The 25,541-nt window shown below is 34.8% G+C and overlaps 2 protein-coding genes across 8 annotated transcripts in view; one reads left to right on the top strand and one right to left on the bottom strand.

The window, feature by feature from the left end:
• The window catches only part of PATJ (PATJ crumbs cell polarity complex component), a 762,329-nt gene that overhangs the window by 596,991 nt on the left and 139,797 nt on the right, over positions 1-25,541 (top strand). The gene's annotated exons all lie outside the window — the stretch shown is intronic.
• The window catches only part of DOCK7 (dedicator of cytokinesis 7), a 170,096-nt gene that overhangs the window by 71,448 nt on the left and 73,107 nt on the right, over positions 1-25,541 (bottom strand). For all 7 annotated transcript variants that reach the window (XM_084876068.1, XM_084876069.1, XM_084876070.1 and 4 more), the window contains exons 15-20: positions 20,361-20,478; positions 16,956-17,026; positions 13,088-13,226; positions 12,091-12,192; positions 4,084-4,170; positions 730-961 (exon numbers count right to left, since the gene is read on the bottom strand). In XM_084876068.1, the coding sequence (XP_084732194.1) occupies positions 730-961; positions 4,084-4,170; positions 12,091-12,192; positions 13,088-13,226; positions 16,956-17,026; positions 20,361-20,478 (749 nt within the window). The remainder of the gene's footprint in view (positions 1-729; positions 962-4,083; positions 4,171-12,090; positions 12,193-13,087; positions 13,227-16,955; positions 17,027-20,360; positions 20,479-25,541) is intronic.

Raw genomic sequence — 25,541 nt, 5'->3', positions numbered from 1 at the left:
GGCTCAGCGTGCAAAATAGCATGAGACCTAGAGTCCCACCGCACCATGGGACCCCTCAATGCACCTCCTGGTGACCGGTCATTTGGTCATTCCAGCATTACAGCCACTGGCCTTTTAAATATTAGATTAGGAGGGGAAAAGACTAGAAAACCAGGTTGAGGTAAGACTGTACAGCATTTTATATGATATTCAATTCAGTATGTAAGAAGAATTTTGCGCCTTGACCAGTTTGGCTCAGTGGGGTCCCAGGTTCAATTCCGGTCAAGGGCACGTACCTTGGTTGTGGGCACATCCCCAGTAGGGGGTGTGCAGGAGGCAGCTGGTTGAAGTTTCTCTCTCATCGATGTTTCTCTCTATCCCTCTCTCTTCCTCTCTGTAAAAAATCAATAAAATATATTTACCAAAAAAAATCCCCCCCCCCCCCAAACTAAGAAATACTGGTAGCACATTGAATAAATAGATAAACCAAACAGCCATCTTAAGCAATAGAGTCTCAGATACTTCTGTACAGCAAAGAAACCAGCACCAAAATGACAAGGGAACCCACTGTATGGGAGAACATATTTGTCAATGATACATCTGATAAGGGGTTAATTTCCAACTCATATAACTCTATAAAAGAATGACAAACAACCCAATAAATAACAAACAGGAATCATGGTTCTACTTTGCAAAAGTTAGAAATACCAAATTATAAATGCTATGATTCTCCAAACAAAAGTAAATTACCTATTTGGCCAGCAATGACTGGAGGTCTAACAACTAAAAGTATCAGTTTATCAAGCAGAAGATGAAGAAATCGGACCACTGGTTCCAACTGAGATAAATTCAATGCTGAAATACTGCTCTTCAATTCATTTTCTAAGTTATTTTCCATGATTCGCATGTCTCCAATTCGGACAGGGAACATGTGTTCATCCAGAGCATTGACCAGAGCAAAAAACTTATCAAGATAAGGATCCTAAAACAAAGAATGAACAAAAGCACTAAGCAAATGTAAAGATATATACACATATAATACCTTAATAAAAAAAATAAAAAATAAAAAAAGCACTAAGCAAGTATAGCTCTATAAATTCTTCAAACTATAAAACACTAAAAAAAATCTCTTATTAACTAATAATACAAAAAGTACATACCAGTATATATAAACATTGTTTCCAATTGAACACTAAATCTACAGGGTGGGTTAATATAAAATTTGCATAAGTAGGTCTATAGTTGTTAATATTAAAAATATCAATAGCCCGGCCAGCTGAACGTCAACCTATGAACCAGAAGGTCACAGGTGGATACCCCATCAGGGAAAATGCCCCGGGTTCTGGACTTTATCCCCAATAGGGGGCATGCAAGAGGCAGCTGAACAATGATTCTCTCATTATTGATGTTTCTATCTCCCTCTTCCTCCCTTTCTGGAAAAAAAAAATATATATATATACATTTTAAAAATACAATAATAAATAATAGTACAAGAAAAAACACTGTTTTGTGTATTTACAATTGTAAACCTACTTTTGCCCGACCCTATGTTTTCACTTATTATTATAAAGTAGCCACTTCAAATACTACTAATTAGTCAAGAAATATATTGATACTTATTCAGAACCAGTGAGTTTGCCTTATTGTTTTAGAGCTCAATTATAGTGATAGATTTGTTAGTAGATTATCTGTACCCATTACTAATTTACTAGATGCCTGATGCATAAAATTAGTACGCAGGGGGAGGGAGCCCTCAGCCCAGCCTGCAACCTCTCCAATATGGGACCCCTCAAGGGATGTCTGACTCCCTGATTAGGCCCAATTCTGTTAGAATCAGGCCTAAATGGGCCGTCGGACATCCTCACAATCCAGGACTGTTGGCTCCCAACTGCTTGCCTGCCTGCTTTCCTGATTGCCCCTAACCACTTCTAGCCTGATCACCCCCTAACCAATCCCCTGCCAGCCTGATTGATGCCTAACTGCTTCCCTACCAGCCTTTTTGCCCCTAACTGCCCTCCTCTGCAGGCCTGATCACCCATAACTGCCCTCGCCTGAAGGCCTGGTACCACCCAAACTGCCCTCCCCTTCCGCCTTGTTCCCCTCCTCTCCCCCAACTGCTCTCTACTGCAAGTCTGGGTCCTCCCCAACTGCCCTTCCTTGCAGGCTAGGTCACATCCAACATCCCTCCTTTGCCAGCCTGGTCACCCTGAACTGCCATCCCCTGCAGGCTTGATCGCCCCAAACTGCCCTCCCTTGCAGGCCTGGTGCCTCCCAACTGCTTTCCCCTGCTGGCCATCTTGTGGAGGCCATCTTCTGTCCACATGGGTGTAGGATCTTTACCCACATAGGGGCAGCCATCTTGTGTGTTGGAGTGATGGTCAATTTGCATATTACTTTTTTATTAGATAGAATAGAGGCCTGTTCCATAGGTGGGGGCTGGCTGGTTTGCCCTGAAGGGTGTCCCAGATCAAGGTGGGGGTTCCCTTGGGGTGTGTGGCAGCTTGGGCGAGGGGCCTGTGGTGGTTTGCAGGCCGGCCATGCCCTCCGGTCACCCAAGCGGAGGCCCTGGTATCTGGGATTTATTTATCTTCTATAATTGAAACTTTGTAGCCTTTAGTGGAGGCCTAGGTCGGCCAGGGTGTGCAGAAAGCTTGGCTTCCTCCATTGCCAGAGAAACCCAAGCCTCCTGCTTGCTCCGTGGCCACAGCTACCTTGTTTGGGTTAGTTTGCATACTCACTCCCAATTGGCTGATGGGCATGGCTTGTGAGTGTAGCGAAGTGATGGTTAATTTGCATATTACACTTTTATTAGACAGGATTGCTCTCAGCGCCATCTACACCCACTACCTATTTACTCTATTATCTCCAATCCTGAACAGCAAACAAACTACAAGTGCCTATAGGACATTGTCATCTAAATTGCATAGGCATGTCAAACTCAACAAGATAAAAAATAAACTCACTGTAGCTTCACAATTGCTTCCCCTTAATGTGCTCCCAAATTTACTTCTCTCATGTTTCCTATATTTAGGTCAGAAATCACCATCTACCTGGACTCCAAACTCTAAAGGATTCAAATTCCTTCATAATCTGTTACCAGCCTGGTTTTCCATCTTTATCTACCACAATTTCCCATGCACTTTACATTGCCTGCCCGTCCTTAAACAGATTACTGTCTCTTTGCCAGTTGAACGTCGTTTTTATCTTCTGAGTTATCCACCTTTCTCTGTATGGCAAATGCCTACTTATCAGTGAAACACCTCAGTTCCCAGCAAAACAGACAACTCCTCTGTACTTGATTTAGTTCATATGTCTAACATAGTATATATTTTATTGTATTGTAATTATTTTTACATTTCTCCCTATTGTAAGGTCGTTGAAGGAAAGTCTCTTTTCTTGACAGGTAACAACATCCCTGACCTCATGAAGTTTACAGTCTAATGGGAAAAAGAACCAATAAACAAATGCATATTATGTTAAGTATACGTATGTACATGCAAACACACATGGACACACAGTGAAAGTGCCAGAATGCATGAGAGCAAAAGGCAGTAGTAAATGCAAGGTAAGATGACACAGAATAATGGGGCTGCTGTTTAAGTCACCAGAAAAGTCCTCTCTGATATAAACAGAAGCCTTAATGAAGAGAGGTCAAATGAATGTCAGGAGGAAAAGCCTTCCAGCTAAAAAAATAGTTAATGTAAAGGCTTTAAGGAGAACGTGGCATATTCAAGAAGTACAGTGAAGAATGTGGAGTAAATGATCCCTAAGAACACTTTCCATTTGAAATATCTAAGTCTATAATAAATAAAATATGTTAGATGATGCTTTTTGAACTTTAAAGTACTGCCATGTACAAGAAAGTTAGGGACAAAAATTACTTAATTGTTCAAAATGAAATCAATAATATTTTGGAAAGTAAAATATTTGCTTTGGTTGACATTAACATTTTGATGATAAAAAGAAATTTATAAATCCTTACATTTTTAACTGACTTATATTCCTAAGTCTAACAGCAGGCAACAAAACTGATTTAAGTACTAGACAATATGTTCAATTCATTCAAGTGAAATTTGATCATAAAAATTATTAACATTCACTTACTTGTGTATGGATAGATGAAACAGCAACAACTTCAACATTAAAAACACCTTTGTGGTTATCTACCCATTTCATGCCAGGTAGAGGAACCTATAAAATATAAATTACAACAATCGCAGATGTTTAAGTTGGTTATAAACTCTGAAAACAGATTTTAAAATTATAATATCTTGATGAGAAAAAAATCTGTGAAATATATTTTTATGCACTGTAAATGAATGTAAAATTTATGCTTAATTCTTATTATAAAAATCAATGCTTTCTAAATGAAGAGGCTCAAAAAGCCAAAAGCAGAAAATATACATTCAAAATTGTATCTTCCCAAAGACATATCCCTTTATGTAATCCCAAATCTTCCTCTAGAAAAATAAGTGATTTTTTTAGTTTGTTTTTTTTAAAATATATTTTATTGATTTTTACAGAGAGGAAGAGAGAGGGATAGATAGTTGGAAACATTGATGAGAGAGAATCATCGATCAGCTGCCTCCTGCACACCTCCTACTGGGGACATACTTGCAACCAAGGTACATGCCCTTGACCGGAATCGAACCTGGGACCTCTCAGTCCGCAGACTGACGCTCTATCCATTGAGCCAAACCGGTTTCGGCTAGGAAAATAAGTTTTATACACACCCTTACATAGGTGATATCAAAGATATTTTATAACCTGTTTTTCACATATTACATTGTGAATCTGTTTTCATGTCCACAGTATCATTTTAATGGTTTATAATATTCTATTTTTTTATTTTTAGGCATTATTTTAATTAAATTATTATCTGTGTACATATTTTTTTATTTTAAACACTCTTCTTTTGTTTTAAGTGGGTTTAAAATATTCATAAACCAAGGAATTCTGTTTTACAGATGAGAAAACTTTTCTTTGCTAGAAATTAATTAAAATTATATAATAAAATCTTATTTTTAAAAGAGAGTAAATCTGCCAAAACCGGTTTGGCTCAGTGGATAGAGCGTCGGCCTGCGGACTGAAGGGTCCCAGGTTCGATTCTGGTCAAGAGCATGTACCTTGGTTGTGGGTACATCCCCAGTAGGGGGTGTGCAGGAGGCAGCTGATCGATGTTTCTCTCTCATCGATGTTTCTAACTTTCTATCTCTCTCCCTTCCTCTCTGTAAAATAAATCAATAAAATATATTTTAAAAATTAAAAAATAAAAAATAAATAAAAGAGAGTACATCTGTTCTATTTCTCCTGCTAAGTCCTGCCAAAAAATAGAAGCATTGATATAGGAATGCAGACAGGCTAAAACCTCAGGAGAGAGGAATTATAAGGTAGTGTTTTCTGGGTTTTATTTTTGCCTGGTATATCCTAGACTAGGTGCTAGAGATGCTGTCTAGCCAGAAACATCAAAAAGAGCAAACAAAATTTCAAGAAAGGTCTGCTCTCTCTCTTTTTAAAAATATTTTTTATTGATTTTTTACAGAGAAGAACAGAGAGGGATAGAGAGTTAGAAACATCGATCAGCTGCTTCCTGCACACCCCCTACTGGTTATGTGCCTGCAATCAAGGGCATGACCTTGACCGGAATACAACCTAGGACCCTTCAGTCGGAAGGCCGACGCACTATCCACTGAGCCAAACTGGTTAGGGCAAGGTCTGCTCTCTTAGGTCAAAGCCAATATTTGCCCTACTTTGGCAAAAACAAATTGCAGTCCCATGCCACCTCCACAAGCTGAGTGGGGAGCCTGGGTCTCTACCCTCAGCTGGCTATAGAAGGTGCACATCCCCAGCTCTCCCCACACACAGTGGGTGGTATCAGAAAAGACAGCCCAGTGGTACCCCACCAACCATGGTGTCAATGGAGGCCAAGAGGAAAGCAGTAATAAGGTGCCCCTCCCCACTCATAGCCAGGGAGGTGTGTTAGCACAGCCTAGTGAGGAGCCTGAAATATAGGCCCTCACATCAACACATTGCTATGTGAGGAATGTGGAACTTTCTCTAGCAACAGCCCCTTCCCCCACTGTTAAAACACAGACATAAATAAGAACTAGAGTCATAATCTAAAATGCTCATATCTAATAAAAATCATCCATCCTAACCAGAACCAGGTCAATCTCAACTTAATTGAGAAAACGACAACTGATACCAATACTAAGATGATATCATTGTTGGACAGATTTGACAGAATTTTAAAGCAGCCATCATTAAAAACAAACAAACAACAACAAAAAAAAAAACCCACTACAACAAGCAATGATGAATACCTGTGAAACTAATGACAAAATTATACACTCAGAAATAAATAAATAAATAAATAAATAAATAAATAAATAAATGGGTTTCTTTTCCATGGTTTCATATTTTTATGTGCAGAAAAGAAAATCAAATAAAATTAATTTCCTGTTAAATAATTCAACATAAATAGGTATACATGCAATGTCTCTATTGAGGCAAATAATATAGATTTAGAAATATTTCTGGAAAAAAAGAAAACACAGTGAATTTAAGTGGCTCAAAGCAAAAATCAGTACTAGCTCTATCAACCCAAAATTCTGTCTTCAGTTACAAAACAAAAGGGTGGGGGACACAGAAATAAAATGTGAACACATACTTCTTTAAAAATAGCGGTTCTCAAAGCTTGAACTAAGGATCAGCAACACAAACAACATCTGGGCACTTGTTTGAAATGTAAATAATTAACACCCATCCCAGATCTATGGCATCAGAAACTGGGGTGAGGGGGTGGAGGGAGTAAGGTTCAATAACTGGTGTTACAACAAAGTCTCCAGGTGATTCTGATGTTTGCTGAAGTAAGAATTGCTGTCTTAAAAAATTCTAACAAGCAGTGTGGTAAAAGGAATGGTGTAATAGTAGCAAATATTACTTTAATACTTTTTATGTGCTTGACTTCATTCTAAATGGTCTGCATACCATTAAATCATACAATTATCAACACAACTCTTTATTATAAGCATTAATTACTCTCCTCAATTTACAGACGAGAAAATTCAGAGACAGAGAGTGTAGTGTCTTAGCGAGAGTGCTATTATAAAACACCATATGCTGTGTGGCTTAAAACAACAGAAATTTATTTTCTCAGTCTGGAGACCTCAAGTCCAAGATCAAGGCACCAAAATGGTCAGTGTCTGGTGAAAACCTCCTCCAAGCATGCAGATGGTCACCATCTCACTTTGTCCTCAAGAGAAAGCAAGCTCTCTGGGTCTCCTTATAACTAATTCTATCATGAGGCCCCACCCTCATGACTTCATGTAAACTTAATTCCTCTCAAAAGGCAAATCTCTAAATACTATCACATGTGGGAGTTAGGGCTTCAAAACATGAGCTGGGAATGGGGACCACAACTCAGTCCATAACAGATAAATTGAGACACTTGCCCAAGATCACACAGCTGGAAGTGGTGGAGCCAAGAGTACTAGCAAAACCCTGGTAATTACGCCACACCGCCTTTCAAAGTATGCGAGGTTCAAAACAACAAAATATCTCACAATTCCACACCCCTTCAATAACTAACTTTGCTAAATTTGATGTATATTTTCCAAACTATTTCCCACAATATTACTGATGTACACCTACATACTAAGTTTGGTTGTCACTATATGTTTTTATGTTTTATTCTAAATATCCTATTGGGATATTACAATCTATATCATCCCTCTTACTACCATACTATTCAAAAATTTAATTAAGTATTAAACTCTTTGCAAATATCCAGATTATTTCCATGTTTTGTTTTTTGCTAATACCAATAATTCTATATTTTTTTCTATTTAATTCATACAACAAATATTTATTAAAGTCTCTATCTATTTTTCTAGGTTTTGGGGTTTCATGGTAAGGTCTACATAAGTAGACATAAGTAAGTGTACTCTCAGGCAGCTGACATGAATAGAGAAAAACAAGTATGTAATTTCAGATAGTGATAAGTAGTAAGTAAATAAAATTTGATTAATATGATGGAGTATATCAGCAATGTGGAGGAGGAAAGGGTTGAAAGTTCATGAAGTGAAGAAAGATTTTTCTGAGGAGGTGCTATTTTACATACAATTCAGAGAATGATAAGAATCCAGCCATGTGAAGAATAGGAAGAGAAGTAAGATGATTCAAAGACTTGGAGGCAGGAAAATTTTTGGAAGAAATTCTAAGTACAGAGACAGGCTGCAGTTATGGCAAAAGACAATGCTAGAGATGAGGGCACATCCTCAGATAATTCAGAGATTTGAAGGTCATGAGGAAAAAATCTGGACTAAATTTTAAGGACAACAAAAGGCCAGAGGAATATTTTATTTTAATCAAAAGAAATACTAAATCTTGGTAATACAATGCTGAATGGAAAAAGCAAGTTCCAGCCTGGCTGGCACAAGTTCAGTGGTTGAGCGTCGACCTATGAACCAGAAGATCATGGTTCGATCCAGGTCAGGACACACGCCCAAGTTGCAGGCTCACCTCCGGTGTGGAGTGTGCAGGAGGCAGCCAATCAATGATTCTTATTCATTGTTGATGTTTCTATCTCTCTCCATCTCCCTTCCTCTCTGAAATCAATGAAATACTAGTATCTTTAAAAACAGAAGAAAAAAAACAAAAGTCCCAATAGAATACATAAAATTATAAATTTTGGTTTAATTCATAACATAAGCAAATTTAAAAAATGTATTCTTTAGTCACACACCCAGTTGTTTTATGAGGTTAGTGTTCGAGATAATATGAACATACTTAATGCCATAGAACTGCATACTTTAAAATGGTAAATTTTATGTTATGTATTATTTACCATAATTTTTAAAAAAGAAAGCTAGCTTTTTATAGAGGAAAAAAGAGTATGGGATGGAGAGGAACAAGTAAATGATGCAAGTTATTCTAGTTCTTGAATTGCATGGTGGATACATCACTGTTTATTATATTAGTAAATAAAATAACAATAAATTGAAAAATGTAATTATCCATATATAGATTTAGCCACTGCTAAGTTTAGAAATATGCTATCTGTGGATCTTTGCATACTTATGCAATTATATCTGTAGAATAAATATTTAGAAGTATAATTCATGAGATAAAGGTTATGTATATTTTTCATTGTGACATGTATCAGGCAAAAACAATAAAATAAAATAAAATAAAAAACTATTTTAAGGTCCAAGTGACTATGATGAGTGCTGAATACCATAATCCTACGGAGAAAAAAAATCTGCTGACCATGCTGGTCTCTACTAATACGTCTATCTTCCACAAATTTTGTAAATATGAATCTGCTTCTAAGAGCCCAGTAAACACTGATCCTTAAAAGCTGATGACACTGAAGTGAGGTAAATTCACCAAAGTACCAACAGTCTGTTGAGGTTTATTGGTGGCCAAGGTTTTTCTCTCAGCATAAGGTTCCAAAAGTTATTTAACAAGAATAAATCTAATGTTAGGCATGTTATGCTTGAGGTATCTGTGGAATATCCTGGTAAAGAAAAATAACTGGCAAAATATGGATGAGCAGAGATGCAGATTTAGGATTCATCAACTAACAGTAAGAGTCAAGAGCATCTTGGTTTTTGTAGAAGTTATACACTTTGGAAGTACTGTTCACATGAACTGCAGCCAGTGGTCCTGCCTAGGAAGAGAACTTACAGGTCCAGAGTGAAAGGAACATGAAAACTTAAGGGGAAAATAGCTAACAATCAAGAAGAAGAGGCAAAACAAAGTCACATAAAGTTCACCTTCCTTTCTACCCAGTATTAAAAGGGAAACAATCCACTGATCACTAGAAATGGTCAGTCAAATATTAAAAAACAACAGTTCATTGGTTACAGAAATTAGTTTACCAGTATCGAAGCATGCATATATAACAAGCCTCATATTCTAAGCCCAAAGAACTACTGGAGTTACACATATCAGAAGGTCTCTGACCTTCAAACAAAGCTCAACCTCAGCCAGGAAAGTAAATAAAAAATTGCATTAAGCAATGAGCTATAAAAGTTCAATGTTGAAATACTTCTCTCTCACATATTTTAAATTAAACAGTAAAACCAGTAATATTTACTATTCTTTAAATAAAAGCTAAGAATATATACTGTTATTTTAATATATTAATTAAAATATACAAAAGTGTAAGCACTTTCAATCAGGTGCTTTCCTCAGTATCAATCAGCCATACTACATGTCTATAGTTAAATCCAAATCTTCACCGTATTTTTTATATGTGAGCATACACAACATAGTAAAAGAAGCCACCAGCTTTGCTTTAGAAAACTGACCTTGCATTTGCAAATCATAGAAAATCAAATACATAACTTCCATAAAATCTATTTTCTTTCAAAATACTTCCTCTTGAAATATAATGCCCCCTGGCAGAAGACTAAGTTATTTACTGAAGAAATGTGTTCCTGAAAAACTAAATGACAGATTAGGGAAGGAGGGGGAGAGTCATATTTTTAATTTCTACTATCTTCATTCATTCATTTAATAAATATTGATTTCCTACTATGAGCCACGCAGTATTCTAAGTACTTCTAGATACAGCAATGCACAAGAAAACTCCTACCCTCACAGTTTATAGCCTAGAAACAATAAATATATAATCTATAAAGTCAGTGATAAATATTATGAGAATGTAGCAAAGTAATGGGATAAAAAGTGGTGAAGGCTGCTACTTGAAACAATTGTCATAGACAACCTCTCCGAAGAGATGGCATGTAAGTGGCTATCTGAATGAAACGGAGAAGCAGGCCTTGAGATAAAGCATTGCCAGCAGACAGAAGTGCAAAGTGCCTGGGATGAAATGCTCTTTTCATGTTTGAGGAACAGCTAAAGTGACTGTGCTATGAGACTAGAGCACAGTGAGATAATGGTGAGAAATGAGGTCAAAGCAGTAGCATAATATTGTTTCTTCTTCTGTTTAAAAAAAATAAAAACAATACTAATTTACTTGTGAATACTTTCTGAGTTCTATTCTGAAAATAATTCCACCAGGACAACATTAACAATACATATTTCAGACATATGTAAACATATTAATGTTTATATTGATGGTCAAAGCAATATATGGATTGGTAATCATCACATAGTAGTTCTCTTAAAGGGCACTTTGGTTTTTGAACAGTGGCTACTGATTCTCAAGTGAGATTTTTCTAATGTTTTTGTTTCTTTCAAGTCACATATAATCATCAAAGCTGCTAATGTCTCTTAAAATAAAGGAGTATGTTTATAGCATATTTATAGGCACTTTATTTTCACATATATAATCAGCAATTATAAAAAATTTCTCTTAACATAATTTAAATCTGTTCTCCCTCTAGCCTTTTAGTTAAATACTAGAGGCCCAGTGCATAAAAATTCATGCACTGGACGGGGGGTGCCCTCAGCCTGGCCTGCCCCCGCTCACAGTCCACAAGCCCTGAGGGGCAGGAGGTGACCCTGAGATCAGGGGAAGGCGATGCCTCTCATCACACCTCTGCTGCTACCACTACTGGCAGCGCAAGCCTCAGCTGGCCCTGGTTACCTGAGCCTCGGGTGGGCCCTAAGCGGCTGGGCAGCTAACATTCCAAGGCTTGCTTGTGCTTCGGCGGCTCTGTGTGCCTGAGCCTCAGTCAGGGGGGATGCAGGAGGATCCAAGACCCCCAACGGAGATGACTTCTGCAGCCTGCAAACAGAGCAGCTGGCCCCGCCCCCACTGTGGGCGCTGCCATTTTATAATGGCATGATGGTCAATTTGGATATTACCTCTTTATAATATAGGATTATCTACTAAAAGAAAGACTTCTTTATTTAAAGAAACTTCTCATGCTATAATATAAAAATTTTCCAAATGTATCTTTTCTTTGAGTTTATATTTCATGTACTATTATTTTTAAATGAATAAACTTATATTTTTAAAAATAGTATGAAAGCTTCTTAGTATTCTGTAATTTTAATTATAAGAGGAAAATAATATTATTATTTTTTATCAACATACTTATAGACAGAATCGCAAGGTCTTGTTTGAGAAAAACACCTTTGTAATGAAAACCCATTTTGTTCAATCTGGAGAACTTCAATGTGAGAGATACTGACCTCAGGAGACAGTACAGAATAAGCCTGTGGTGGTTTTTCCAGTGAGACCGGTAGGCAAAATTGCCCAGTCTTTAATCGTCCATTCTGAAGCATTGGGATCCACTTTTAAATAAAAAGAAAACAATATTCATTTAAATATGTTTGTTACAAAAGTAATTGCCTCTGAATATGAGCCACATTTGTCTCCCATCTCCAAACACTGAAGGGATTTTAATTATGTAATTATGAGCTTTCATAATTTCTCCAAAGTTTCCCTGACAATATTTTATTAAGGATGATCTGTGAGATATTATTAGTCCTAACCAATTATACAATTTTTAAATCTATACAAGGTCCTTATTATCTAAGGGAAAATTGGTAGTAGAAAAAGGTCAGAGTGTTTCAATACTAAACTGGGATAGCAGTGTCAATATAAGAAGAAAAAAAAGGATTTGATTAGATATGACTGTTGAAATAAAAATTTAAAGTGTGAACATTAATTTATTTTCTTACATTTACCAAAATTCATGTCATAAACTGCAAAGGATAATAAAATAAATCAAATGTTGACTTTTCTCTTTTGGGTGGAGGCATGAATTTTCTAACAAAGTAGTAATAGCATATTATGATGTCCTTCACCTTAGATTTGCTTTTGCAATTCAATCATAATGATTTTCAAAAAGTACTCAAGTTTTTTAATTGCCTTTAATTGAAGTAAAAATATATTTAATTGACAAAAGTCCTTTTTAATCACTTTACATTCAAACTACTCTTTTCTGAAGAACCTTTAAAATTATATTTATATTGTATAGTTGAATAAACATAATAATTAGGACCAACAACTAATGTTTAGACTTGTTAGTCAATTAATTACAACAATGAGCATTTTATTATTATAGTGGTCCTTCCTAACCAATGTGGGGAATCAGATAAGAATTATTATACCAACTACATATATCTTAAATATTGTACTAGTTTTAAGATCAAAGAGCTAACTATTTAACAAAAATATACTTACTGTATATCCAACAGGAGTTTCAAGAGGAGTATTTTGCTTTTGTTGACAACTAACATGATAAAAAGTAAAAAGCAAGTGATGATGGTCAGTTAAGGTAGCAGGGAGTTTAACCTTGATTTCTTCATGAAAATCAGGAGACCTTCATACAAAAACAACAAAACAAATCAATAGTCAGTAATTTCTTCAAAATAAAGAACTACTGCATTTGTATAGTTGAGTAATTTTAAAATTAATTTCAGAATTCATGTTTAATTTTTCTTTTAGTCCAAATATTTTTTATTCCCAAATAAGTAACTAAATCCTACTTCTAGATGAAGGAACTGTCACTGTTTCTAAAATTTCTCCTCCCATTTTTATTAATAAGTTGAGTAATCCTATTATTTGAAAATTCATTAACAATTACCATCTTGATATTGAGACCTTAATTAGATTGGAAACTATAAAAGAGGAGACTATGTTAAGACTTTCTATTATATCTATACTAATTCTTATACACATCAGATAAAAAATAACAGAATTTTATAAGAGTATATTTTAAAACCATACCACAGAAAAACGTTTTTCTGTTATAAGAGTATAGCTTCAAATTAAGACTAATTTGTATAATCCTTTTGCTAAAAAAAGAAAAAAGAAAAGAAAAAGGTAATCTTTAGACAACTTAGTAACAAGTGGGGTTCTCTACGAAATGTCTTACATCAATTATCCCATTGCTAATAAAATAAAATAAATGATGTTACTAAAACACTAACAGCTCAAAGAAAAAAAATCAGGGAATACCCACAAATTGCATTTGTTTAACATTTTAGAAGTGTTTCCAGTCACTATAAAGAATACAGCAAATATATTTGATCAAACCAATGAAATTTTCATCTCAATATCCATTGAGAATTTTTATAGAAAACCATAGCTATTATTTATTATATAGACTTGAAAGGGATAGAATCTTAGCATCCCAATCTTCCAGGTTGAGTTAGTATCTCTCAGAGTTATCTTCAATGAAAATGCATCCAAACTATAGAGCTCCAACTACCTTTAAAGTGAAGGCTGTTCATCCAAAACCAATTAGGTTTTTTTCTCTCTCTGACACTTATAGGTCAAATATTCTTTTCAGATAAACCTCAAAATGCTAAGGGGTGTAGATTTGATCACAGAAATAGTAAGTGGAATGAGATTTTTAATACCCATAAGAAAGACAGCCAATGCTAGCCATCTGAGAATTTGATGACTTTGGTGAGTAAAAAGATGCTACACATTTTACTACTGATCTTCCTAGTCATCCCTGAATTAATGAGAAGTTTAATTTACTAGAATGTTTGACTATACTGTCATTTAAATACTACTAATTATAAGAACAACAAAAATAAAGACTTAGGCATAAACTGAGATATTTTTAGAAATTACTACTTTATCAAAATTTTTCCTTGTATGGAGTGTTTTAGTTAATGTCTTTCTTTAAATTGTATTTCTGTGAAGACTTACAGAAAATTAAACATCTTCTAATTATTCATCAGCGAGTGAATTGCCCACCTTTAGGTTAAGCATTGTATTACTTTTGGTGGGTTTAAAGATGAACATAAAAAATAATTACCCTAAAAAATATATAATTTAGTAGAAATATAAATAGAATGGGGTTGGCAAACTATTGCACACAGACCAAATCCAGTCAACTGCCTAGTTTTGTTCAAACTATAAACTAAGAATGGTTTTTATATTTTTACACGGTTGAAAAAAACAAAAGTATACTGGTTCACTTTAAATATTACATGAAATTCAAATTTTAGTGCCCATAAATAAAATTTTATTGGAAGACAGTCATGCCCATTGATTTGCAACTTTACTTACTGGCTATTGCTGCTTTTGAACTAAAAATAGCAAGACTGAGTAGTTGCAACAGAGACCACGTGGCCTACAGGGCCTAATATATACTATTTGGCCCTTTGTGGAAAAAGTTTGCCAACTCCTGGGATAGAGCATATAAAGTTAAATACTTTAAGAACAGAGTTCAACAGATTTCTTAAAATTTTAGGTCAGGGAATTTTATTTAGGAAGAAATATAATATAGGCCTTAAAGAATGAGTAAAAGCTCAGTAGGTAGAGGGTATATGTATATAATAGAAATAAAGATCCAAGAAAGGCCCAGAAATAGGACAGCACATATTATGTCTGGTGATGAGATAGGAAGAAAATCATCAAGATATAAAAGAAAGATACTTGAATATTAGAGAAAAGAAGAAAGAAGGTAAGAATGCCTTAAAGTTTGAGTCAAACTAACTGAAAAACAGATAGGGTCAGGAAGAGGGCCAGGAGAAAATAGATGGAAATTGAAAAAGCAGCAGAGAATCCAAAAGAATATGCCCAATAGGCCACTGAAAATACACATTAGAAAGATGGTACTGTCTAAAAATAAAAGTTGTGAGCAATCCACATAAAGGTAAAAGCATTTTCATTGAATGTAAGTCTGAGAAATACATAAAATTATTTAGGAAGAGAATAGTATAGTAATAGAGGGTTAAAAGAACAAAACCTTAGTGTTTTGTATGGAATGTCTGTACTTAAAAGAAAAGTGAGAATAATTACTACAGAAGAAAAAAGTGTTCAAAGAGATAGAGGCCATAAAAAAAGGTGAGGTCCAAGAAAGTTTTAAGGAGGTCAGGGGAAACATGCTGTACAACAGCAGTGCAGAAAGACGTGTTTTGTTTGTTTTTTAAGAACAGGAAACCTAAGCTTCTTTTTGACAGTAAAAGATGGAGCTAATGAAACAGGAGATTGATGATGCAAGAGAGGGGATAACTGATGAAGTCATATTCTGGAAGTAGCTGGATAAGATTGAGAGCAGATTCACATTGAGCAGGATGTGGTCCATTACTGCCTTTGAAACAGAAGGAAGGCAGATCAGTGCAAAGATATTTAAGGTGAAGGGCAGAAAAGCTGATGGATCTCAAGTGGGATGGATTCAATCAACTTAATAAAATAGAAAAGCTAAGAATAAAAGCAAACAGAAAAAAGGTAGCAGCTAGAGGAAGAGGAAGAAAACTTAAAATAGCTACTGCATAATGAGAGAGTAAAAAGTGATGACAAAAAAATTAACAAAAAATTATCTTTTGGGGCTAAAAGAAGATAAAATAACCTATGATAGTACTGATTGGTACTCCAACAGCATTCAATTAAAAAAGAAAGAACAAGTCCTAACTGGTTTGGCTCATTGAATAGCGCATCGGCCTGCGGACTCAAGGGTCCCAGGTTCAATTCTGGTCAAGGGCATGTACCTTGGTTGCAGGCACATAACTAATAGGGAGTGTGCAGAAGGCAGCTGATCGATGTTTCTCTCTCATCGATGTTTCTAACTCTCTATCCCTCTCCCTTCCTCCCTATAAAAAAATCAATAAAATAATTTTTTAAAAGAAAAAGAAAGAACAAAAGCAAAAATTAAAGGTTATCCAAAGTTAATTTCTCAAAGGAGTAAAATGGAAAGGTACCAAATCAAAGGATTATTGGTTGGTGAAAATATCATCAATTTAATTGACTAGTGGTTTCAAGCTTAGTAAAGAGTTAAATAAAGCTGCAAAATGTTAGGGGAATACCATAGGAAAAGACTGAAAAACCAGAAGCCACAAAGATAATCAATCGTAATATAATAAAAATGAAAGGATCAGAGAATTTGATAGAAAAGATGTTTTGTGTATAAAGTCTTATATTTGAGATGTATATAGAAAATATGGATCCACATGTTGAAAATTATAACTATGATGTCAGCTGTCTTGAATTTGCACATTCAGTGCAGCAAAGCATTTGGGAAACACACTAACGTGAGTGCTAACAATGCCACTGAGAAGTGAGTAATTTTGAAAGAAATATTTGAATTCAGTACCTGTTATGATATACTACGGCTGTATAGGCTTCCTTTGAAAATTCTGAACAGCTAGATTTACCAAAGATTACCTGTAACAAATAACAGCATGTTGAAACTTTGTTGTAATAAATGGTGGATGTTTCATATCTATGTAAGAATTTGTCTGATTTAATAACTATTTGAGAAAAATGGGCAAAATTAGCCCAATGAAGAACAATGTGCCTACGACGATCATTAATAAGTTCAATTGATTAATTCTAAATTTCTTTTCAACTATGGACCCATCTAACATTCAAACATTCAGAAAATTTCTATCCATTATATTTATATATATTGGGGAATAAGGTACATTTCTTTCTTTTTTGAAAGAAGATAATTCATCTTATAATCTGGATACAGCACATCATTTGAAATTTATATAAGAAATATGGCCCTAACATGGTGGCATATATCTACTATACAAATTGGTGGCTTCGCCACTAAGACAGCAGTCATTCTGAAAGTCAAATATGTATTATTTATAAATGATATTTAAAAATCCTATTTTAGATATCCTTTGCTTCCAGTACTCCCTGCAAGCTACTCTAAAATGGAGGAGCGCTCATTTTATATTCTTTTAAATTTTTATCTTTATTGCTGAACGTTATACAGACCCATTTTATATTCTAACATGTATTTTAAAAATCCACCACATTAAAAAAAAAATACAATACTACTTTTGAAGAAGTTTTAGCAGTAAAATAATACAGTCTTATACATCTGCCTCTTGAATTCTAACAGCAAGTGGTGGTTAATTAGGGCAGCTAATTAGAATGTTGGCTTAATGATGTCAAGGTCACAGCTATGATTCCAGGGGGTGACAGGTAGGCTTGCAATGTTATCTAGCCACAAGTCATTCAGCACACTTTCATCAACAAAACTGGTAAAACGACTCAAATTTATTCCTATACAAAGGAACTAATTGGCATCATCCCCCCAAAAAAGAACATATTAATAGGTATTTTGTATCTTTTTGCAGTATCTCAAGCAGGCCCTTTTATTTTAAGTGTAATAATTATGGCTCTCCTAGAAAACTCTAACCCATTTACTAAACATACTTCACTATATTTTTATAAAAGGTTGTTCTAGCCTTGGCCCAGGTGGCTCAAGTGGTTGGAGTGTCTTCCCTTACACCAAAAGGGAGTGGGCTTGATTCCTGGTCAGGGCACATACCCAGGTTGTGGGTTCAGTCCCCAATTGCGAGCCAACAGATTGATATTTCTCTCTCACATTGATGTTTCTCTCTCTTCCTTTCTCTCTCTCAAATCAATATCCTTGGGTAAGGATTAAAAAAGATTTTTAAAGATTGTTCCAGTGCCAGAATTAGAGTTTATGGTTTTATCATACTGACATTATATGATCAAAAATTATCTTAGTCTTTATTTCTTTCAATAAGCAAACAAAATGTGCCTGTTCATATACTCTTTCAAAACAACTATTCACATAAACATAAAAAAACATTATATTTTCATATGACTAATAATATACAAATAAAGGAATGTGGTACCTTTGTTTCCCCATTGAGAAGTTATCATTTTTTACAGAATAACTCATTTATTTTCATAACATGAATGATATACAGTGGAATAAATGTGTTCCTTTTTTGACTATTGATATGTATGTTTAAGCATTCATCAATATGAACGGAGCATCAATTATGTACATTAAGATAGGCATCAAAATATAATTATGAATAAGACATGGTTCCTGCCCTCAAGGAGCTCACAGTCTAGTAGACATGATGAAGAAATCAACATGTAGTCATAAAGATATAAGGTCCATAACAGAGGTAAGAAGATGCTTTGGTAGCACAAAAAGGGAGAGGGGTCTAACTGCAATGTGGCTGGATGCAGCTAGGTTTCTGTAGAGGAGGTCATACAAATGGTAAGACAAGGAAGAGTTTGTTAGGAAAACGATAAAACAGACTATTTTACATGTATTGCATTTGTCATAAACTCAAATGCATATGACAATTCACATAAGATGCCAACACATGTATTTTTACAATCCAGTATCTTTTTATGAACTATGATAGCATGTTCATCCCTTCAGCAGAAATAAAGAGCTAGTAAAGAACATGAAATGCTAATTCGAATCTAAAAAATAAATTCTACATATTTAACAAATATTTATTCAATATGTATTATATGCAAGGATCTGAAACAGCTGCCACAGAATACAAAGATGAATAATTTGTGCTTCTGCTACCAAGTTCTAAAAATGCTGATGAAATTGAGGCAACAGGGAAGAAGAAAATATACAGCTTTCCTAGCTGGTAGAAAATCAGAACTTGATTCAAATGACTGATACAAAAGACTAAAATAAAATTGTTAACAGTGCACCTATTCTTAGCTCATTTACATTCCACTAGAGTTGTCAGAAGTTGAACATCTTTAGTGACAGTTGTGCCTCTATTCTATATATTACTAACTTCAAGTTCAGTAAAAAATCTACTTGCATTTATTCGTGTTCCACATATACTAAATCATAATTTGGTCAGTTTCCTGTCTGGCCTCAATCTACTATTTCTACCTTCCACTGCTCTGGCTGGCTCACTGGCAACTCACCTCGGGTGAAGGATATTCTCCAACCTGAACTGCTTTCCTACCTCCACCATCTAGACCTATTGCCATTAACATTTCACCACCTTTAAGACATTCTCTCCTACCATTGAGCACCTATGCCTTCTATAATCTTCTATAATTAGCACAGACCTTGGTTCTCAATACTGGCTGCAAAATGTAATCCCTAAGGCAGATTTTAAAATACTGACATCTGCCTGGTTCCCACACTCAAGAGATTATAATTTAATTGGAAATAGATTCAGTCTGGGCATTGATATTTTTTAAATCTCCCCAGGTGGGTATAATATACAGCCGAGGTTGAGATCGATAGCCAGAGTTTAAAAAAAAAAAAAGGGGGGGGGGGGGAAGAACCATACATATTAAAATCAGCTGGAGAACATTTTTAAACTATATCACAACCCATTACCCTCCACCTCGGTTGCCTGGCTTTTCATTCTAAAGGAGGAGAATAATCCAGATGCCAAGACAGAGAAAGGTATCTGTGCTTTGTTAGAATAGCCAGAGTAAATATGATTTGACCCTCTTTTGAAAGTCATTATTTTAGAATTTTATATATTTGTCTAATATCCTCCAAATTACAAGTCGTATTCATCTTTGTATCTCTGGGAGTGCCTTGCATATACCAAATCCACAAAAATTAAGACTGCAAATAAATTTATGATTACCTGTACAGTAAGTAATGCAGTTTGAAATTTGGTTTACATTAATTTCCAGGTTAGACCTGCCAACCAAGTGATACCCCAAAGGTGTCTATTTGAGTTACGTATGAAGAATAGGAAAAGTAAAGAACATTTATTACCGGCATGGCATTGCTTGGATCCTCCCCATACATAAACTGCACTTTCACTGTTATATTTCTGGCAGAACCTTGACGATTGGCAAAATTGAGGCTTTGAGGGTATACGTAGAGAAGATTTCTGTGAAGGCAATAGTATACAAAAAAGTGAATACATATCTAAAAACAATATCAAATACCTCATAAAAAAGATAGAATTATTAATATTTATTAGCCACTATGCTAAGTATTTTCACGTACAATGTTTTATTTGATCCTTAGAGTAATCATTCAAATAAATGTATCCCAATTTTGCAGACAAATTTCGGCCCCAGAAAGTTAAGGAATTTTCATATACAACCAAGTATGTGGCAGAGATGAAATCAGAATACAGTTCAGACTTCTAAACACATGTTCTTTCGCCTACAAGAGGCTTTTGGGAAATAAAGGAGTATGGGCTGAAACATTAAGAAATTAAAAGACAGTTCTAATATTCTCTTAAGTTCTCCACGCAAATATAAATAGGATGACGTTTTTAAATGCGGCTTTTGTATAAATGTGATCAAAGATTTAAGAGGTATAATATTCAATATTATTGTTAAAAACATATATGACAATTATGGTAAGTATAACGAGCAGCAATAGGTAGTTACTATGAGATAATCACACATTATTCTGCATTTGATTTCATGTCCAGTTTATGATCTTGTATCTTACACAATTTTAACAGTTCCTGCTATAAACACAGAGGAGAAATAATTCGCCAAAAGAAAGAGCTAAAAAAAAAAAAAAAAAAAAAAAAAATTTAGAGATACTTTATCTGAAGACTAGTGATAACAGCTGATGAAACTTCAATAATAATAAAACCCTGCTAATGGACTGTTAGGGCAACAAAAACAGGTCTAAATTTTCTGGAAGGTGCTAAGGTAATATAAAAATTTTAAGTGAATACACCCTTTGATCCAACAAACCCACCTCTGATCTAAGGAGAAAACTACACATTTGTACAATGAGCGAGTACATTTATAACATTTATAACAACTTATAACATTTCTTATAATAGGACATAGTTACAAATAATTGTAAAGAAACTAGAGGCCCAGTGCACAAATTCATGCATGGGTGGGGTCAGGCCAGCCCCATCCTTGGCTGAACTTCAGTCAAACTCCCGGTCAAGGAGACGAGGGGACAATCTGCATATTAGCCTTTTATTGTATAGGATATAATGCTCATCAGCCCTGGATAAATTAATACAGCATGACAATGTACAGTGGTATCTATTCATGTAGAAGGAGATATCCACCATGTTGGATGAGAAAATGCAGGTTCCAGAGCAGGATATAGCAGCATTACACTACTTGTAGAAATTTGGAGTGGGAGTTACAGAAATGAGTAAAAAGGGTATTTCTGAAATAGTGGTTAATAGTGATGGGTCTAATTTCTTTTTTATAATTTTATTTGAAAAATTTTTACAGTGAGACTATACGATCTTTATAATTAGAAGAAGCAATGAAGTAGTTTCCATGGTGGGAATATGGGTGTGTGTGACAATAAGCATGCAATCTGAAAATCACTAAAGAAATGAAGAAGAGTCAGTTGTGCTCAAAATAGTCAAAAGTGCCCTGGCAAGTTGCTCAGTTGGTTCGAGTGTCATCCCATACACCAAAATGTTAATAGAATTCAGGATTTTGTACTTTTTTTGTTGTTAATCCTCACTGGAGGATATTTTTCCATTGATTTTTAGAGAGAATGGAGAGAAGAAGAGAGAGAGGGAGAGAAACATGGATTGGCTGCCTCCTGCATGCACCCTGACAAGGCCCTGACAAGGCCGGGATGGCGCCCTTGACCACAATCAAACCTGGGACCCCTCAGTTGAAGGGCTGATGCTCTATCCACTAAGCCAAACCATCCAGGGCAGGAATTTTTACTTTTTACAGGTTTTTGAAATATCTGAGTTTCCACAGTATTTTCAACATAAAGCATTTAACATATCTTAATAGTGAAAGCAAGTAAGATAAATAAAATTATTCCTGGAAAAGTCACTCATCTTCTAGACCAGCACTATCCAATAAAATAGTCTAGGCCAGTGGTCGGCAAACTCATTAGTCAACAGAGCCAAATATCAACAGTACAATGACTGAAATTTTTTTTTTGAGAGCCACATTTTTTAAACTTAAACTTCTTCTAACACCACTTCTTTAAAACAGACTCGCTCAGACCGTGGTATTTTGTGGAAGAACCACACTCAAGGGGCCTAAGAGCTGCAATGTGGCTCGTGAGCCGCAGTTTGCTGACCATGGCTCTAGGAGACTATCAAGCACTTGTGTGCCTGTTCTGAGATATCCTAAAAGATAAAATATACACCAGACTCAGTATCTATTTGGGGGACTTAAATTAATTTTAGTAGTTTCTTTTTCTTTTTTACATGTATAATTCACTATATTTGCACTAGACAATGCGAACAAAGAGAGGAAATGGGAGCTAATGAATAAATCTGGCATTATTCTTTAAGTTAATATAAACATTTCTACTTATACATGTTTTTCTCAGTTATTTTCAGATTCTTTCTACCAAATACATTAATTAAAAACCAAATTATCACATTTAAAAGGGGAAAATTTAACAGGATACTATATTCAAAAGATCCAAAATGCCTCGTATTTTATTCGGAAGTTGTATCTCCAAAAGATTACACAACCTGAGGGAGGATAAGAGTCTTTGCTTTGCTTGGAATTCAAACAAGGCTTCTAAATGTACTAAATTTCTATGTTGCTAAAAAAATTTTTATATTAGTTATTAAAAACTAGAAATCCTTAAATTGGGGTCTGATTTTGCTTAGTTCCTCTTATTTTCTTTGGCATAAAATTTTTAATTTTTATAACATTACTGGTTATATTTGATCAGGGTTCTATTTAAATAGGCACGAGTTCAAACAAAGTTTATATTCTGCCTTTAATAATGTGTACTCAGGCAGGAGACACTGAAAGGTAAATAAAAAGCCATTTATAAAATTACTACTTTCATCACATTTCCCACATTGACACTCTTATACTTGTAATTAGGCAAATTATTTAATTATACTCAATAATATGTCAAACTAGTATTTCAAAAAATCCAAATATTTCTACCCCGAAACAATACATTCTAAAAACCAAGAATTTGTGACATTGATTCCAATCTACGTGTTAGTGATACAAAGGGAGGAAATGTATAAATTATGCAAAGGTTAATATTCTAGTACAATAACCCAAATGGAAGAAAATTCCTTCACACAACCTCTCTTTGGTATTAATGCTGATGCTTTCAAGCACTGGATGGGGCAACCTTTTAAAAATATATATATTTATTGATTTTTTACAGAGAGAAAGAAGAGGGACAGAGAGTTAGAAACATCCATGAGAGAGAAACATCCATCAGCTGCCTCCTGCACACCCCGCACTGGGGATGTGCCCGCAACCAAGGTACATGCCCTTGACCGGAATCGAACCTGGGACCCTTCAGTCCACAGGCCGACCGCTCTTTCCAGTGAGCCAAACCGGTTTTGGCATGGGGCTACTTTTTAAATTCCTTTCTCTAAAAAGAATGGAAAAATTCTCATGTTATGACTTTATAATTCTCTTATTAATTCAGCACATATTTATTATTTCTCCAAAAAGGCTTTGTACTAACATGCTGTAAGGGATATATTAGTAAATTAAAAACAGATATAGATCTTGCTAATAACAGCTTATAATACAATAGAGATGAGAAGTTGGCCCATCTCCATTTCCCCTCAACTAGAAAGTAGATAAAATATCAGGGTCAATCAATAGTTTTAAGCCAGAAAAGTAGACCAGCTTAGTTAAGAGAAATTTCGAAATATGCCCTTCATGACCAATAATGACAACACTAACTTTTCCCTTTTAAAATAAGAGGGAGAAAATTCTAATTTATTCAATACTTCAACATATGCTTTTATAATTTCATAATATGTACCACTGGTAAAGGTTAAGATGAATATAAAGTATAAGGAAATTTTTTTTTTGTTTTTCTTCTTCATTACTGGAAGTATTTGTATATTTTGTTTAGTTGCATTCTTCATTCTCTTAACAGAAATATTTACATGATTCTGTATTGGTTACTTAGAAAAAGTATACACAGGCTAAACAAAAGACAATATAAATTCCATGTGCTACTAAAGCCCAAGAGAACAAAACTCCAAAAATCTATAGACTCTGGCAAAATTTCCCAACTTATTTCTTAACATGAGATTAGATAATATTCAACAATAGGATAATATCGTATGTACATAAATGTGTTGATTGTTTCTGACTGCCAAAAAAACAACAACATACAACAAAACCCTAATATACTGTGTAATGTTTACTAAGCACCAGGTATTGTTCTAAGTGCTTTAAAAACATCAATTTTTAATCTTCATACAATTCAATGAAGTAGATATTAACTTCACTTGACAGACAGGAAAACAGAGATACAGAAAACCCAAATAATCTGACCAAGAGTCACACAGCTGCAGGGCAGCAGAGCATTCCAATTCAGCCAGTCTCTCTACGTAATACTCAACCACTAGAGCATATACCTCTACTGTAATTATTCTGTACCCAAAAGCCCTTATTTCTAAATTTAAAAAAAAAGAGGTTCTCTATTTTATACCAGAAAGAGAGGCATTTCTTAAGAGTAGAAATTTAGAAATGGTTCATTTTGAAAAGTGTTACTTGACAATTTACAATTTAGACTGAAATTCATTATATGGATATTAAAGCTTTTTTCTCTTTGCAAACAAAGGCCTTCATGCAAAATTTCTTTTGGGTAGGACTGATCTTACAGAAACACACAGGTTAAAAACTGGGATATAATGACTAATATTTTGAGTGCTTCCTATTTGCCAGACACTGTCCTAAGTGCTGTACACATATTATTTCTTTTAATTCTCATAATCCTATAATTATGTAGTATATGGAACTACTCTAATGTACAGTTGAGGAGACTGAGGTATGAAAAGGTTAAATAACTTGCCTAAGGCCAGACAGCAAGAGCTGGCTTTTGGACCCAGACCAGTCTGATTCCAGAACCCACACTCTGAACAATTTTACTATATTAATTTGTCAAGATAAGGAATTTTTAAAGAATTATTACTTTCTCCAAAAGTTCTTAATATGAAGGCTTAAGAAGGATAATCACTTGTAATTTAACCAAAGTATTAAG

The sequence above is a fragment of the Pipistrellus hanaki genome (genome assembly GCF_964339955.1).
Source record: "Pipistrellus hanaki genome assembly, chromosome: 2".
Lineage (NCBI taxonomy): Eukaryota > Metazoa > Chordata > Mammalia > Chiroptera > Vespertilionidae > Pipistrellus > Pipistrellus hanaki.
This window is presented reverse-complemented; position numbering and strand designations above follow the sequence as displayed.